This window comes from Phragmites australis, chromosome 13 (assembly GCF_958298935.1).
Source record: "Phragmites australis chromosome 13, lpPhrAust1.1, whole genome shotgun sequence".
NCBI lineage: Eukaryota > Viridiplantae > Streptophyta > Magnoliopsida > Poales > Poaceae > Phragmites > Phragmites australis.
Genome location: NC_084933.1, coordinates 30,459,106 through 30,475,276, shown reverse-complemented (window position 1 = coordinate 30,475,276; position 16,171 = coordinate 30,459,106). Strand labels below are relative to the sequence as shown.

The following is a 16,171-nucleotide window of genomic DNA, read 5'->3' as shown; positions in this document are numbered from 1 at the left end:
GTCCAGAAAAAACGGCGTGAGAATCGTATAAGGTGCGGCAGCTGTGGATTTTGAATTTTGAGCGGTGTGGATGCACGCTCGCTTTGATCGGATGCGGAGACCGAAAATAAATTCTACTTAGCAGTATTGTATATGTATTCTCATACAGTATCATTTAGATGGCCATTATTTATTATTAATGTGAATCTTAAAACGGTAAATTTTATCTTAATAAAAAATTATCCTACATGTTTGTTATTTGATATATATGATTAATATTGGACCATCTAAAGGATACTGCAAGACTATATATCTATAGTACCGCTATATAAAATTTATTTTCGTAGAGACGGAGCTCGTCGGGTGGGAAAAGAGAGACGGCGGTGTCGTGCCGAGGTGGGAAGTTAATAGGACGCTGCGGTGTTTCCGAATGCACATCTACTAGCGTAATGTTTCCACATTGGGCCGTTGTTGGTTTCGTCCAAAAGCTGGGTGCTGTTGTGAGTACTTGATACTGGACCGGCAGAGGCAAATGGTCCTCGATCGCACAAACTCATGTTACAAGAAAAGAGAAGCCAGAGAAGTGTTGATTCATCGGATAAATACGATCTTTCACAAGTTCACAGGAGGCATTGGCACCGCACGGTAAGATTGCTTCGCTCGTCCCAACTCTCGATCAGCGACTTTCAGCTAAAAGAACAATGCCACTAAACATGTTCGTAGCAAACGATTCCGGAATTGTATGGATCTGGTCTGAGAAAGCAGTACGCATATAGGTCCACCCAAGAACACTGAAAATACGAGACATGCTGCTTGAAAAGAATGTGTTCTACTCGGATGTAGCACGCAAGGAGGTACACGGATAAGGAAACTGAGGAACACCAAATTTTCCTTGAAGTCCTCATTGTCACACCTGAGCTGAACAACCCAGCTTGTTTGGTGATACTCTTAGCTCAGCCCGAAATGCTTGGGCAGTTGAGCCTACCCGGTGGCAGATCAAATATCCACTGAAAGGGAGGGGAAAATCGTAAGAGCAGATCCCAATTCATTTCTAACTTTTGTGATGTTTTGTACCTTCCCAAATCTTGACCCCTGGTTCCAATCAGGCCAGGTACGCGATCATGGCCGATGAGATCATAGTCCATCCGAGAGCGGAGAGTACCATAAGATCAACAGGTAAGAACCACGGGCTACATGCACCGGACAGCAGCTGGTAGCCAAGGCGCCGGCACTTGGATTGAAGCGAGATGTCTCCTCCTCACCTCAAGCTCTTCCCATGCCCATTGCATCATGACTGTGCTCTTGATCTTGTGCCTAAGCGTATCACTAGGAACAAATAGATTTAAATTCGTTGAAATGATCCAACAATTATAAGATACGCATGCATATAACACAGAGTTGGACAATAAGGGATGCAGCCGAGAGAGCAAGTTGAATTTGACAAGAAGAGATGTAACAGTAATCAGCTGAACACAGTTGGATCCAGGAACACGGCTCGTCCAGATATTTTTTTGCTAATATATGATGAAAAGATTAACAAATTTGTACAATCACTTCCTCAAATTTTCCATTGATCGATCAACTTTTCCTAAGATTAAGTGCTAATTATGTACAACTTGCTCCATTTCTGGCATTAATTTGCAGCACCGCCAAGATTTAAAACTTGATGAATCATATGATGCGATCAGTAATAAACTTGATATGCACAGATTCATGTAAGTCAATCAATTCATTCGTACCTTGCGCGCTTCATCGAGGTCGGTTCGTCCTCTCGCGCAGCAAGAACGACATTCTCCTCCTCTGCATTCTGGTCAGCACCAGCCGACGCCGCGACGCCATCGACGACGACGTCGCCAGCAAGCAGATGACCGAAGTAGTCGTCGGCGCCAAGCTCCTCCACCCGTTCGCCGTCTGGGCACGTCACCTCGCCCACTTCGTCGTCGTCGTCCTCCATGAGGAACCGCTCCAGCTCGCTCACGTACGCCGATATGGCCCCGTCCCCCTCCGCCGCCAAGGGCCCGTCCGTCACGCCGGAGTCCGGCGAGCCTTCCCTCCTGCTCCCTCCGTCGCCACGCAACCCCGCGAGCCAACCACCATCAGGGGCCACGCCGCCGCCGCCGCTCTTGTCGGCTTTGGCGGAGTAGGCGTCGCAGAACTCGTCGGCGGCCAGGTCGAAGTCGAAGTCGAAGTCGTCGAGGTTGAAGTCGAGTTCAAGGAAACCGGGCATCACGGCGACGTCGTCTGCAGCGTCCATCTACCGCGTGCGATCAACCGAGCGCGGAAGTTTCGATCGGCCGATGAGCTAGCGCGCGTGAGCGCGTCGCGTCCTTTTCAAGTTGGTGTGGGCGGGTGAGTGGACGGGGAGGGCGTTTATATATGGGGCGGAGATGACGAGGAGACGTGCGTGATCAAGTCAAGGTCGGTTCGGCGCGCGCGGTTCCTTATCGCGCACGGTTTTGAATTCGTGGGGAAGGAAGTCTCCGTCCGTTATGGCGAGTCCGCTCGCGTTCGGATTGGAAACTTTTCTTTTCGGTGGTACGTGGGCGGCGCATGGTTATCTATATCTATCTGTGTTTGCTATAAAACTACTCGCTCGAGTTAAAAATACTTAAGATATTAGATATAATACGGTCTCAATGTGTAACTTTGATTGCACTTTTCTATCAGAATGTATTTGTAAAATATAATAGAGTTATGAGATTATAAAAGTATTATTTAAGGCAAATATATATATAATTTTAAATTAAATATGTTAAAAGGTATTGATAGTTAAAAATTTACGAATTTGATTGAATCTTGTTCATCATGTCACAGGTACATGTGGATTTTGGATTTTGAGCGGTGTGGATTGCCGGATGTGAATCGGAGTCCGGATGGACGTGCCGGGCGGTGCCGGCGCCGATGGAGATGGGAGTTTCAATTTCTCTCGGGTGCGACGGGATTTCCAAACGTCGTTACGTGACGTGTAACGCTGTAGTTGAATCGCGCAGCGTATGTGTGAGCGGATCACCAGCTTTAACGATTGCCAAGCGTGCACGAAGGGAGAATTGGAGAAGCACGAAAGGCTTCGTCATGACTTGTGGCCGAGGTATAAAGGGCCGAATGTGACGCGATTTCGGTGGCTGCGAGGCTAATGGGCCTAAACAGATTCTGCAGTTGCCAGGGCCATTCCCCAAAACTAGTGGTGAAAATAGAGCTTTTTATTTTTATATTTTTTAACATAAAAATTTATTTAAACATATCCGGATAAAAAGATTTACGAAAATAGGCGCTACCGCGCTCTGCGTTAAGCCCCAGTACCCGTGGTGAACAGTACTCTGAATTTCAATTTCTCCACTATCTTATCTATTTAAAATAGTGATATTCTGTTGCTAAAAAATTCTAAAACTTTTTGTACGTGTTCCATAATCTATGTGCAACCCATTTTAATTGAATTTACCCAAAAATCATGTGTATAATTTAAACTAAAATTCTCCAAAAAAATCTACTTTTATAACTTCTAACAATTGTTAGTGCCTTAAATAAATTTCTAAAAATCTGGTAAAATTCACTAATATTCTTCTTATGTGATGTGATAATTTCTAAAATTATTTTTATCCCTATATTATGTGTTAAAAAAGTGAGTTCATTTGTAATGCACCATTTATATGTATTTTTATAATTTCATATGATATTCTTCTTTTAACTTAATTTGAAATCAAACATATATAAACCTAGTGCTGAAAATAATTTTAGAAATTATCACATCATATAAGAAGAATATTTGTGAATTTTACCAGATTTTTAGAAATTTATTTGAGGCACTAACAATTGTTAGAAGTTATAAAAGTATTCTTTTTTGGAGAATTTTAGTTTAAATTTTACACATGATTTTTGTGTAAATTCAATTAAAATGGGTTGTACATGGATTATGGAACACATACAAAAAAGTTTTAGGATTTTTTAGCAATAGAATATCAATATTTTGAACAGATAACATAGGAAAAAAATGAAATTCGGAGTACTGTTCACCACGATACTGTTTATGCATGGGGGTTTACCCTGTCAGGGGGGCGGTAAGGTCTAACCGCTCATGAGAGGACGGTAGACATATATTTTTTAAATTTTTTTATCTGAGATATATTTAAATAAATTTTTATGTTAAAAAATATAAAAAAAACTTGGGGAAAATATACTCCTAAGTTGACTTACTCAGGGGGAGGAAGCTGACACGAGCGACACGAGTTTTGGTTCTTTCGGCGAGCACTCATCGGATCCCCCCGGCACGAGCTTTGGGCCGTTCCAGGAATCCCAACCACCGTCCATGGCTCACACCACACGGGTGGCGCCGCACGGCGGGGTGGTTCCGCCTCTCAGCACGGGCGCCATCGCGAGACGCGAGGGGGCGCACACGATTGATCGACCGCGTGACCGTGTGGGAACGCTGCTCACTCCACCAGCTAGAGGAAAAGGCCGCGCCGCGTCTCGCGTGGCCTCGCAACGGCCGGCCGGACAGCTTGCATCACCCTGGCCAGCCAGGTTGCTTATGCCAGCCCAGCCAGCCCCGAGGCTCGACCTGCTCCAGCCTGGATAAGTCACCGGATCTGGAAGAAATTTTATAGTATTAGATCTCACAGAAAAATTTCATTTTATATATGCTACATATTCTCCTACTTTCTCTTAATTACACATACCAGTCGTTAGATTAAAAAAAAAACAGCATAAATCAGAGTCTTGTAGAGATTTTTATGTAAACATCCTATAAATTTTTCTTCCACCACGACTCCAACCGCGGCGGCGTGAGTGCGTGACCCTGCGGACTCTCTGCTCTCCAGCTACAGCTAGTCGGTCTATCTGCTGTGTTGCAAATTGCAGCGCAACTGAATTGTATGAATCTTTTTCTCTGACTAAATGGCAAGCTTTCTCATTTAAAATATATCTTGGTCTAGAAAAAAAGTACTACTGGGCAGTAAGCACAAGCCCATCCAACAGCATGGTGAATAAGATCTTACTGCGACTGTAGCTCAGATAATTTGCCGAGCTCATCCAAATGGCGTCGCTGATGTGAAGCTCAAGAGCGCCGGATGAACTTGTAGTATAATATTCTAGGGTGCTCAATCCTCTGTCGCTTTACGACAACAGTGGTCTGAATAATACAGCAATTAATTCGAAGTTAGCACATTCATGCACTGCAACAGCTCTTTGAAAGTCGACAACGAAACATGGAATCTGGAATCAACTACGAACGAACGGATTGGCTGCAGAGGCCTGCCGAACGGATACAGCCATCTTGTCCAACTAACCTGAAACGATCAACGCAAACTGTGATTTACTCCGTAACCACGACTGCACGAGCATGTGCTTAATCCCCAGTTGCAAACTTGCACGGCGCCATCTCACGTTGACAACAACGCAAAATTAATTTTAAAAAAGAAAGAATGCAAGTCGCGATCTCTCAAGTCGTATCACGTACGCCGACAAGAATTTTTTTCTACCACCGATAATTACTGAAAGCTTAATGGTTCGCTAACCATACCGATCGATCTCAATCTGTGGTAGTTTTCTTGGCGGCGAGTGGTGATCTTGCACAAACTAAGAGTAGATATGGATGTGAAAACACAACTGAGCAAGCGTCAATGCCAACCAAGTCGTTGCAACGTCAGATTCGTGACATGTTGAAGAATTTCCAGTGTGCGTGCTTGTGTGTGTATCCAGGAAACACGTATGAAAGCACGCGTACGTACGTACGTAGCTTCCATCGATAGGGCTAGATTATTCACGTAGGTAGCAGTGAGTTTGTGACTAGTTTGTCCACACACGGTCGTTGCATTTGTACTGGCCCTGGCAAACAACACGGATCAGTAGACTCAGACTTTCCTTCTCCTTTTGCTAACGGGTCAATAGACCAACTGGACACGCACGCTCCAATTGGGGATTTCTATACTCCATATCATGACTCCATACATACTCGGATTCATGGACTAGCTAATCTTCCAACCAAACTGAAGTCAACCATACGATGATCATATTATAAAGAATAGCTTATGGTTATGGTGGTTGAAGTTGTGCTTTCAAGTTCCTATTCTCCTTGAGGCTTCGTTTGGCTAGTGGGGAAAATAATCCACAGGAGAAACAAATCAAGTGTGGATTGGTTGATCCCCTCCCACCACCTAATCCCCTCCCATAGAGGTGGTTTAATCCCTTGGTTCCTAAGCATCATTTAGATTGTGTTTGGATTAGCTTGGAATGCTATGGATTGCCTTCATCTAACAAAGATATTGGCCTGTATATGTGTGTATTGACTCGATAACATTGCAAACAGAGTGCACATCAATATCGGAAGTTATATGTGCATACCACTACACGTCTTGATGATCACTAGAAAATAGTCCAAAAAATTGAAAAAAGAGTGAGAAACTCTTAAACATGTCATATGCTTTTCTTCAAAGTGCCAACCAGAACTTCTTTTCAATATGTGCACGATATTAGCTTCTCTGTCACTGCAACCTGCATTGTTCTTTTAACTAATAGTTGCATAGTTCTAATTCTCATCACAATTTGATCCTGCATAGAAAGTAGATCTCATTTTTGACTGCCTGCTCATCCTATCATTGGTTGCGAATTTCATCAATCAATAGCAACTTGCCTCGCCGCATGATTCACACCTAGATCCTGCAGCCATTGAATGACACCCAGATCGCGCAGTTATTCAAAGATAAACAATCTTAAGAGTAATGATGATGATGATGAAAATGACACAAGTCATGATATTCTAATTTGAACAACATATATTCACCGGGAACTAACGATCAAGAATTCACTAAGAGGCCAGAACAAAGCCACTAATAGCAAATCAATACCACTCTAGTCTAGTAAACTCAGTACTACTATATTACATGGGATTTATAATTGCTAATCTGAAGCCATTTGCATTTGGACCTTTTATCATACCAGCTTTTACATACTCATCCGTTTAACATGCTAATAAGTAACTTTGACATAGCATTTACATTTATCAAGTTGGCATCTCATGTATCAACAAAATCCTACTAGAAAGCATAAAAACCAACTCAAGAAAAATGTAAATAGATCACATGACATAAATCTTGTTAATCTACATGCTAAATGACTAAAATAATTTCAATTTCTACGTAGGTCAGAGATTAATTTTGATAATCAGATGATCAAATATATAAGTGCAAGAAGAAATTAAATAAAGAAATTGATCTTTGTTTATGAACTGTATTGTGGGCATCAGAAGCCACGGTCCACACGAAACATCATTTCATAAAGTTTTCACCACTGTAAATCACTAATAACTCACTGCAAACCTTTATTTTATTTCTATCAAATTCAGAGACTGAGACTAACATTAAGCAACACCTTAATGTAACTAACATTATCATTCAAGACTTGTTGTAAATTGAATATATTAATTGAATCATTTTAAGTATATATGACATCGAAAATTGAAAAGTACTCCAGACATATATATCATCATCAATTTCTAAAGCTGCAAACGATTAGATGTAAAAGCAACTTTTTTATTTATATCAAATTCAAAGATGAAGATTAACACGGGTGAATCACCAAATAATAGCAAGGCAAAATCCTCACAACTACTATCATAGCCAAGCTTCCACAATGCATAGGCGCAGAGATCATAACAGAAAGCAAACAAAAGCCTCTGATATTTCTAGGCTAACGTTGGTCATTGAGATAAATTATTTAATGAAGCATAGTTCGTATTATTAGCATAAGATCTATTAAAAGATAAGTCTATCTGTAACTAGCCTAACTAGTGTAATGATCTGAGATCTGAGATTATGTTTGTAATTGAGTAGGTAGACACTTGAATCAGTTACATACGATCACAGACAAGCTAAAAATATTGATACGATCTGGTTACACTTTGAATATAAACCTACAGACACTGAGTTTTTTTTTAACACTGCAAAAAAAAAATCAGATAGTAAACAAATAACGCACAAACAATTAAATTGAGAAACAACTAAACTTAACTGATGTATACTAAACTGAACAAGCCCCATGGATGTTTGGATATGGGAACTCGCATCCAATTGCCTTGCTGAAATTTCCTAGAGCAACTCCTTATCCAACCCCCCCCCCCTCCTCAAAGATACATGTTTTTCTTTTAGTCTTAGGTATTCTATGTTTTAGTATTATCGAAAAAATTAATAAGCCTGATTCATCATTTAACCGCTATAAACATATATGATTCATTTACCTTTTATCTCTATGAAACTTATTTGATTTAGAATAGAGTGTTCAGGGCCGACTGCTTGACTCCTAAATTTTCTCTCTTTTAAAAAGGAGTTGACTCTAAATTTAAAAGCAATTCCGAACCTATGAACATATGCCATGTATCTGATTGTTAAACCGCTTACGTTCATGCACACACATAGCTCAACTTTTTGACACTATGAAAAGTCCAGGCAATCAAGCTGAGCACAAGTCCATATGGATGATAGAAGAGCATGAATAAAAAAAAGATAGGGGGCAACAAGGACAACCTTAAAAAATTAATCGCCCCTGGAAATCAAGTGTAAATGCATGCATTGCCCAAGTTTCTAATTTAAGGTGTCCTCATCACCCCGTCTATGACTTTCGGGATATTTTTTCTCATGCCAAAGTGATGCCTATGTGAAACCAACGGACATTGACAAGAAGGATCCAATTGTATGTCATAGAAGAAAATCCATTCGTCACTAAATTAAGCTTTCTGCTCGTACATACTTCTTTTATACCAAGTTTCTGCATAAACCCACAAAACTGCCAAAAATATGCAGAGGTGTTGGTTTTTAATTTTGTTTTTTTGAGCAACCATACAGCGATTTTATTTTGAACCATACAACGATTTTGTATGCCATTCAGATCAAGTTCTGCACTTGTTGCAAGCGCGGATGGCCTGTTTGCAGCTCAGAACAAAACTGAACACTGTTGTAGTATATCCAATGGCATATATGTGCCAAATCAAATCAGTACTTGAAAAAAATTTGATTCAAAATAAATGGGCCATATTTAATATGATGAAATAAATTTATCAATTTAACAGAAGATTGGACACTAGAAATATAAATTATCTTACATCCTTACTCCAAAATGTCCAGCATTGATTTTCAGTTGAATATGAATCAACGTGTATTTTTGTTGCTGCACGTACCAAAGAATCTGCTCTCTACAACGGTTCAAATATAACAGAAATGTTCTAAAAAACATAGGAGGTATAAGGAGAATTTGAAAACCGAAATACAGATAGGTGATCAATGTTTTGGATTTGCATACTGTACCATCTATTCAAACGGCACAAGCGCTAAGGACCATTAGAATAGAGGAATTTCACATGATTTTCGTAGGAACTGGTTCGATTGTTCAAAAAAATGTGAAAAATCTCTACGTTCCAAATAATACCTTAATTTTTGCACGCTTAGGCACATAAAAACGAGATGCATCGATCAGATGACGAAGAATGCTTACATGGTTAAGGGAGGGGTTGATTTTTATTTTTTATTTTTTTGTTTCCTTCATCGCTGAATTTAGAAGAGATCATGAGAAGGAAGTGGGCTAGTGACAGGGTGGGGGAGGCAAGGACGACAGATCTGATGGCAGGAGCACCACCAGAGACATGTGAAGGAGGGCGAGAGGCAGGAGTGAGCACGTGAGCTGTTAGAAACACGTGCAGACAGTCGAGCGGGTGAGAATTATCGGTTGAAGGAAGAAAAAGGAAGGAGGATCGTCCAATCACAATTCGACGGATGCCATTAGTCGACCGAAAGAAACTTTTTTTCAAGCACCTAAATAATAGCATCGCCTTAACTTTTGTATGCCATTCCTTCGCAGGGCTTGGGAGTTCAGTTACACGGCTGTGAATTAGAAATATCATTTGTTATGTCTATTATGGACCATACACATTAAATGTGTGTATACCTTTGCATGAACATACACATTAACTGTGGCACGACCCTATATCGACCGTTGGATCGCTGATCAGACGACTGGCACCGCAATGCTGGATGAAGCAGAGGTCACCGCAGTCAAGATCCAACGGCTCAAAACACCCGGAGTGTCTATATAAACCTCCCCAGCGTCCTGTCCACTCGTAAGCCACCATCTCCGTCCTCCTCTCTCGAGAGGCGAGCCGCGCGCGCGCACCACTCTTTCGCGACGCCATGAAGCACGCCGCGAAGCTCCCGTCCTGCGGCGCTTCGTCGTCGTCCGCGATGGCCGCTCACAGGCTCTCCCACGGGATAGCCAAGGCGCCGCCGCGGAAGATCAGGATCGTGCACGTCCTGGCGCCGGAGGTCATCAAGACGGAGGCCCGGCACTTCCGCGAGCTCGTCCAGCGGCTCACCGGGAAGCCCGCCCCGAACGGTGCCGGCGCAGCGGCATCCCCCGAGGACGCGTCGTCTTATTCGCCGCCAGACTCGTGCGACACGCCGGGCGGCGGGGGTCCCCGTGCCGGCGCGGCTCCGGTGATCAAGTCGGAGGCATCGTCGGAAGGAGGAGGGTACCTGCGAGCGCTCGGGTCGGAGGACGCCGGCAACGAGGTGTTCTTCCATGGGCTGGAGGACTTCCTCTTCAGCTCCTGCAACATGGATGGCTTTAGTTTGATCTGATCAGGTGCACTGGAAGAGCTGAGCATTCTTTTCCAACTTCTTGATCTCTCTCTGTTCTTGCATTAGAGATTATAGGTGTGATATGACGATCTCGAATTCACTCGGTTTTCAAGGATAAATCATTAAACATGCATTTTCCATTGTCCGTAAGTTCCTCCATGTTCCAAGCTGTTTTTTGATCGTATTATGAGACTGTAAATGCACTTCAGTTTGTTTGTTTCGATACATTAAATTGTGTTTGATTCGACATTTCTTCCCCTGCTTTTGGGAGAAACAAATAGGGGCTGGAAATGGAGAAGCGGACTGTGACTCTCTGCAAATGGAAGGGAATTCTGTGCACTCTGCATGTCAGTCTGTCAGTAGTCAGGACTCAGGTACAGAGTGACCAAACTTGCCCCGCACGTTCATAGAGCAGAACAAAAATTATCACAAGAATCTCAAATTCGCGTCTTGCTCTGCAACATTCTTTCGAATTTTCTTCTGAATGTTTTATACATGACGACCACTGTTTGAAACGTTAAACCTTTGACGTTTTAAGAGAGTGGTTGCTGCCGTCCCCACTGGCGCTGCACAGCTGCCCTGCTGATGAGAGCAGAGCAGCCTTTATAATAATACATTATAACCGCAGGTTGAACAAAATAGCATTTGCTTTTGCACACCATTGAATAATACCAGCTGGAAGCTTGAAATTTATTTCTGACAAGTTTAGAATGCAGTATTTGATTTGTATAATGTGGAGAGAAAAATCAGTTCAGACTTATTTGATTGTCCCTCCTGTAAATTGAAATACTCACATTATTTCATGAACAGATGGCCATAGAATATTGCTCACTTTTAGAATGGCCGAAAGAAATGCATGTACATGTACAAGTGGTTGTCAACATGCACTACAGCTTATAAGTATGTGCAAGCCTTAGAAAATGACAAAAAAGAAGAAGAAAGGAACAATAACAGTTACAGTTAGTACTAAGTCATTAGCTTTCATATTCTGAGATCACTGCGTCTGCTGAGCCATCAATTGGATTTGGTTGTGGCCCCTCCAGTCTGGTTAAGACATCAGGTGCTCCAGCGGCATCTCTGATAATCTAAAAGAGAAGACAGCACGGCCCTGAGAAGCTGTAGCTTTTTCCATACATCAAAAATACTGTTAGGGAAAAGGCAGAATAGCTTATTTGGTCCCTAAAGTTTGAGCGGAGGTTCAATTGGTCCCTGATGTTTTGATTTGCTCAGCCTAGTCCTAGAACTCTCTTCCTTGTTCCAATATAGCCCCTAGGATGACATGGAGCTCCATGTGTATAAGACAACTCAGCGCTATGTGAAATGTCCTTCTTGCCCCTGTGAAGTCCAGAGCCCCAAAAAAACTTAAGCTCATAACCTTTCTATACGTTTTTCTTAACGCTTAAGCACGTGGAGCCGCTCAGAGCCGAGCGAGTTGCACGCCCGTTTTGTGCCTTGTTTGAGCCCTGATTAGCCCGCTTGTTTCGCTAGCCTCCTGTGTACAGCTATCTTTTGGCAAGAATATCGGATAATATGGATTACTGCCATCCATTTTCCACCCCAAAATGTTTGCCTGTTTTTGGCTGAGAAGTACTGGTTGATAGTTACATTTGCAGTTGATACTGCATGGCCAACACTTATCTCCATGCCAGCAGCCGACCTCACGCCACCCTCTCTGTTACCCCCTTGGATCTAGGGCTCGCCCTTACTTGTTGTCGCCATCTGAAACAAGCCAGTTGGGTGCCCCAGGAGACGGGAGGGTCAGGACATGCAAGCGACAAAGCGTTACGAGTGAGGTGTCGTATGTTTTTTCTTCTTCTTTTTTCCTTTTTTGATCTAGACTCCACATGGGAAAGAAGGACATTTCGCATATGGTTGTGACTGGACATTGAGTTGTCTTGTACACATGGAACTCCATGTCATCCCAGGGACTACTTTGAACCAAAGAAGAAAGTTCGAGGACTGACATGGACAAATCAAAACTTTAGGGACCAAATTGAGCCTTCGGTCAAACACAGGGACCAAATTGGCTATTCCGCCTAGGGGAAATAACATGAGAGTAAACTATCCATGGTGTATTCATGCATAATGGACAAACAGACAATCCAAATCAGAAGGTTTCAGGGCTAAAGTTATCCCCAGCAATCTGGTGGACATTGATGGTGACAGGGAGAGTTGCATCAGAAGGATAAGAGAAGACAATCAACAGTTAAGAAGTTGCAAGACAGATAATTACCAGCATCTATCCGTTACTAAAGAAAAACTGACATGTATGTGCATTTTCTGTAACTCTCACTTAGGGCATGATTACCTCCAAATCATTTAATGGAATTCAGTTCAAACCATTTCTCCTTCTGTTAGCTATTTTGGATAACATTCTCCTAAAGGCATGTTGAATGATGAGGATCTCAGATTGAGGGCCTCACTTTGAACTTTGTAGAATGACGATAATGAAACTTTACGGCACTCTGACTCAGTTGGTCATCATCTTTCAACTCAATGTACTTAAGAATTTGAAGTTTGATAATGTCAGAACCAGCAGTTCAATAAGTGCATGCTAGCCTATCTGTTGCATTCTCTATTTCATTTATCAGTTTAAAAAAAGGCTCCTTTTTGCTTCAGAAACAAGTGCATTAACCAACACCAAGTAAATCTAGCATGAATGTGACTGCACAAATTACAGTATATATGATTTTGGTATCACTGCAAGCATCGAAGAAAACATACCAATATTTCTTCATCCAAGTAAGAGATCATGAATAAGCGCTGGAACGTTCCACCTGTAATTAAAAAGGGGGCATGCAATGTAACTACATAATTCAGTGAATGCAGTTATTATGCACTTATGCTAGTCGAAATGTAACTACAATGACTCACTATAGTCACAACCCGACACTGATGAGCTAATCGAAGTGGAATGAAATGACCACCAGGTATCAGGTAAATATATCAGACGGACGAATTGGGCAGCAGCGAACTAGAAGCGAACAATTGTGCCATAAATACTGGTAGGAAATGGCCAGTTTCACAGAAAGCCAATCAAACTGGACTGATCTAATTTTTAGTGCTACTGTTTCGGTTCAGCCGGTTCACCTAAATCCCTCTTTTACATTCAACATATATACCAAAAGGTTTGTTATTGCATCTACTTTATATCCAGAACTTCAAATTTTACAAAAATAATTTTGAAAACTCAAAAGGCCTTCTTCATTATAACCAATTTGGGGGACTGGTTTCGGTGTCCCAAACCCTGGAAATAACCAAGGAAGCAATCATCAATTCTCACTGTTTAAAGTAGAGAATGTTTGTCCAAGTCCAGTAAAAACGTTTTCCTCAACAATTTAATATTGCTAGCAAAGAATTCAGTAAGATATCATTGACAAAAAGAAAAACTATAACAAAATTGGCAGTTGCTTTATCTGAGCAGGCAGTAGGTCCCCAAAAACTGGAAGTGTGCACCTAAAGTATATGATTGCGACTTTACGACAGTGATAATACTCTAAACCAGCATATTGCTACAAGAGTGTAAATACAATAAAGCCATGTGTGCTTACTAAGTGGCAACTTAAGCCCCTCTGCAACAGCATCCCTTATGGGGCTAGGAAGTTGTTGTAGAGCTCCTGCAGTTTGTCCAAGCAAGCCCTTGAGTTGTTCAGGCAATGTTTCTTCACTGATTTTGGGAATCTCTATAAGGCCTTCAACATACTCCTCTTTCATCCTGATAGGACCCTCAACGGACAATTGAGTAGTCAGTAGGAACTTGCTTTGTATCTGGAAACAGAAAAAAGTTATTGGTAAACTGTGAGAACACGAGTGCGACAACAGAGTAATCCCCAATCATACAGAAATGTTCAGTTTCCAGATAATGCAGATATCAATAGCCTGCTAATAAATGACTTCAGTATAGTTATGGAGTATTCTCAGATTATGGAAGCTTTTCCACGCAATCTATTACTAACAGATGAAGACACACCATGGCTTAGTTCAAAAGATGAAACCCTTCATCTTGTAAACACTAGTGACTGGACAAGCAGATAAATGGCATAAAATCAATAATATTGAGAAAAATGCAATGGATCCCATGAAGTGTGCAATAGCAGTAGGTACCTCCTACATCTTGTGACATTACCGTATTTAAGAACATGATGTTAGATGAAAGTTTGGAGTATCCATCCTTGATCAACAAATCAAGTCCCATAAAGTGTGCAACAGTTGTAGGTGACCTCCTACAAATAGAGCATACTTTGATATGAGAATAAGCTAGGAGAAACTTAACTTCAACCAAATGACAAGTCAATTGAAAATGTGACTTGCATCCAGCAAATTAGGACATACTCAAACAAAAGCCGGGCAGCAAATGCTCCAGGACTGCTGTCACCAAACCATTCAAAGTTCCACCGACCTTCCAGAAAGGGTGATCTGCAAAGTGAAACAGATATTGTGGAATTTGGATCGATGTCCTATGCTCAGAGTCAAATTATTTCAGTGCTTCGTTGAGAAAAAAAGAAAAGTATTTCAGTAAAGAATTATGGGAATTACTCTCATCTTATCGCTTAAACTTTTGGGTTGTTCTGAATAAATTAGCTGCAGCAGATGATACATTTTTTCAGCTGTACACTTACGTTGTGGGGCGAGGCGTGGGGTTCAGTCGTTCAAGTCCAACGATGCGCTCATTGACATCAATCCTTTGCATCTCCGTGGTCTTCCCACTAACCAAGGCCTCGAATCCCCCAGCATCTTTAAACTGAAATTACAGTTTTCACATACCCTAGTTACGCAGTAACCTGAAAGCTCAGTGTCTATCAACTAGGAGTATAATTGAATTAAAACTGTCAATACACAACTGTAACACACAAATATGAAAAGCTATTCTTTCTGTACTCATCGAGTGTCTGGAAAACTGAGGCGCCTTTTGTACTGAAAGTCGAGCGAAATTACAAGCTAAGAATATTGATGCTAACACCACCGATTTTGAGAATTTGACAGGTTAGGTTAGTATAACACGATTACATGTATCAGTACACTAAACCACTAGCCAGTCATTCTTTAGCTAAAAGGGCAACAGGAGAGAGAGCTTGAGAAGAAGGGCAGGGAGGGAGGGAGAGCTCACGGCGAGGAGGAGGGACTCCTTGGCGGAGAGGCGCTCCATCTCGCGGGCGTAGCTGGCGGCGGGGGGGCCCTGGAACGTCTGCGCCGCGGCCCTGAAGCGCCCCGCGGCGGGGCGGCGGGACGAGAGGCGCAGGAGGCCATCCCGGCGGCCGCGGGGATAGGGGAGGAGCGGGGGAGAGGCCGGGGTCAACGCCGCGGCGGCGGCTGCCATGTGGGACTAGACGGTGCGCGGGAGTTGAGCTAGAGAATTCTCTCTCGTACTACAGTCTACAGCCGCGGTGGTAGTGGTGGTGGTGCTGCACAGCTGCACGCTGCTTGTGCTGCTGATGGGATGGGTTGGTGTTGCGTGGCGTGGAAATTGTGAGAATTCACGACGAAAGGGATCAAACTCGCCTGATATCTTATTCCTGGCTCCTCCTACTTAACTCGTCTGCATTGCCTCACCGTTCTAGAGGTTCTGGAGACTGTTG

At 42.3% G+C, this 16,171-nt stretch overlaps 3 protein-coding genes across 5 annotated transcripts; 1 reads left to right on the top strand and 2 right to left on the bottom strand.

Annotated features, from left to right (window-relative positions):
• Nucleotides 1-352: 352 nt before the first annotated feature.
• On the bottom strand, nt 353-2,283 carry LOC133888788 (uncharacterized). 3 transcript variants are annotated; one of them, XR_009903833.1, is made up of 3 exons: nt 1,719-2,283; nt 1,054-1,305; nt 356-986 (listed from the first exon to the last, which is right to left on the bottom strand). XR_009903833.1 is itself a non-coding variant. In XM_062329154.1 (2 exons), the coding sequence occupies exons 1-2, from the start codon at nt 2,231-2,233 to the stop codon at nt 1,170-1,172; spliced, it is 639 nt and encodes a 212-aa protein (XP_062185138.1). In that variant the 5' UTR covers nt 2,234-2,283; the 3' UTR covers nt 353-1,169. The 3 variants fall into 3 exon arrangements, 2 of the variants coding, with proteins under 2 accessions (XP_062185138.1, XP_062185136.1); XM_062329154.1 differs by having other exon boundaries at nt 353-1,293; XM_062329152.1 differs by having other exon boundaries at nt 356-1,305.
• Nucleotides 2,284-10,092: 7,809 nt separating this feature from the next.
• LOC133887921 (VQ motif-containing protein 17-like) lies at nt 10,093-11,383 on the top strand. The gene is made up of 2 exons (XM_062327935.1): nt 10,093-10,599; nt 10,877-11,383. Exon 1 carries the CDS (start codon nt 10,149-10,151, stop codon nt 10,593-10,595), a length of 447 nt encoding a protein of 148 aa, XP_062183919.1. The 5' UTR covers nt 10,093-10,148; the 3' UTR covers nt 10,596-10,599; nt 10,877-11,383.
• A 29-nt stretch (nt 11,384-11,412) lies between these two features.
• Nucleotides 11,413-16,150, bottom strand: LOC133887920 (probable plastid-lipid-associated protein 13, chloroplastic). The gene is made up of 7 exons (XM_062327934.1): nt 15,703-16,150; nt 15,215-15,336; nt 14,928-15,011; nt 14,722-14,818; nt 14,147-14,363; nt 13,320-13,372; nt 11,413-11,680 (listed from the first exon to the last, which is right to left on the bottom strand). Exons 1-7 carry the CDS (start codon nt 15,910-15,912, stop codon nt 11,570-11,572), a joined length of 894 nt encoding a protein of 297 aa, XP_062183918.1. The 5' UTR covers nt 15,913-16,150; the 3' UTR covers nt 11,413-11,569.
• Between the last annotated feature and the right edge of the window lie 21 nt (nt 16,151-16,171).

Excerpts from the sequence above, each read along its gene's own strand:
- LOC133888788 (XM_062329152.1), bottom strand. The coding sequence starts at position 2,233 with ATGGACGCTGCAGACGACGTCGCCGTGATGCCCGGTTTCCTTGAACTC. Across the intron at positions 1,306-1,718 it reads ACCTCGATGAAGCGCGCAAG|TGATACGCTTAGGCACAAGA; the intron begins GTACGAATGAAT and ends ATTTGTTCCTAG.
- LOC133887921 (XM_062327935.1), top strand. The coding sequence starts at position 10,149 with ATGAAGCACGCCGCGAAGCTCCCGTCCTGCGGCGCTTCGTCGTCGTCC.
- LOC133887920 (XM_062327934.1), bottom strand. The coding sequence starts at position 15,912 with ATGGCAGCCGCCGCCGCGGCGTTGACCCCGGCCTCTCCCCCGCTCCTC. Across the intron at positions 14,819-14,927 it reads GCTGCCCGGCTTTTGTTTGA|GAGGTCACCTACAACTGTTG; the intron begins GTATGTCCTAAT and ends CTCTATTTGTAG. Across the intron at positions 13,373-14,146 it reads GGGGCTTAAGTTGCCACTTA|GTGGAACGTTCCAGCGCTTA; the intron begins GTAAGCACACAT and ends TTTTAATTACAG.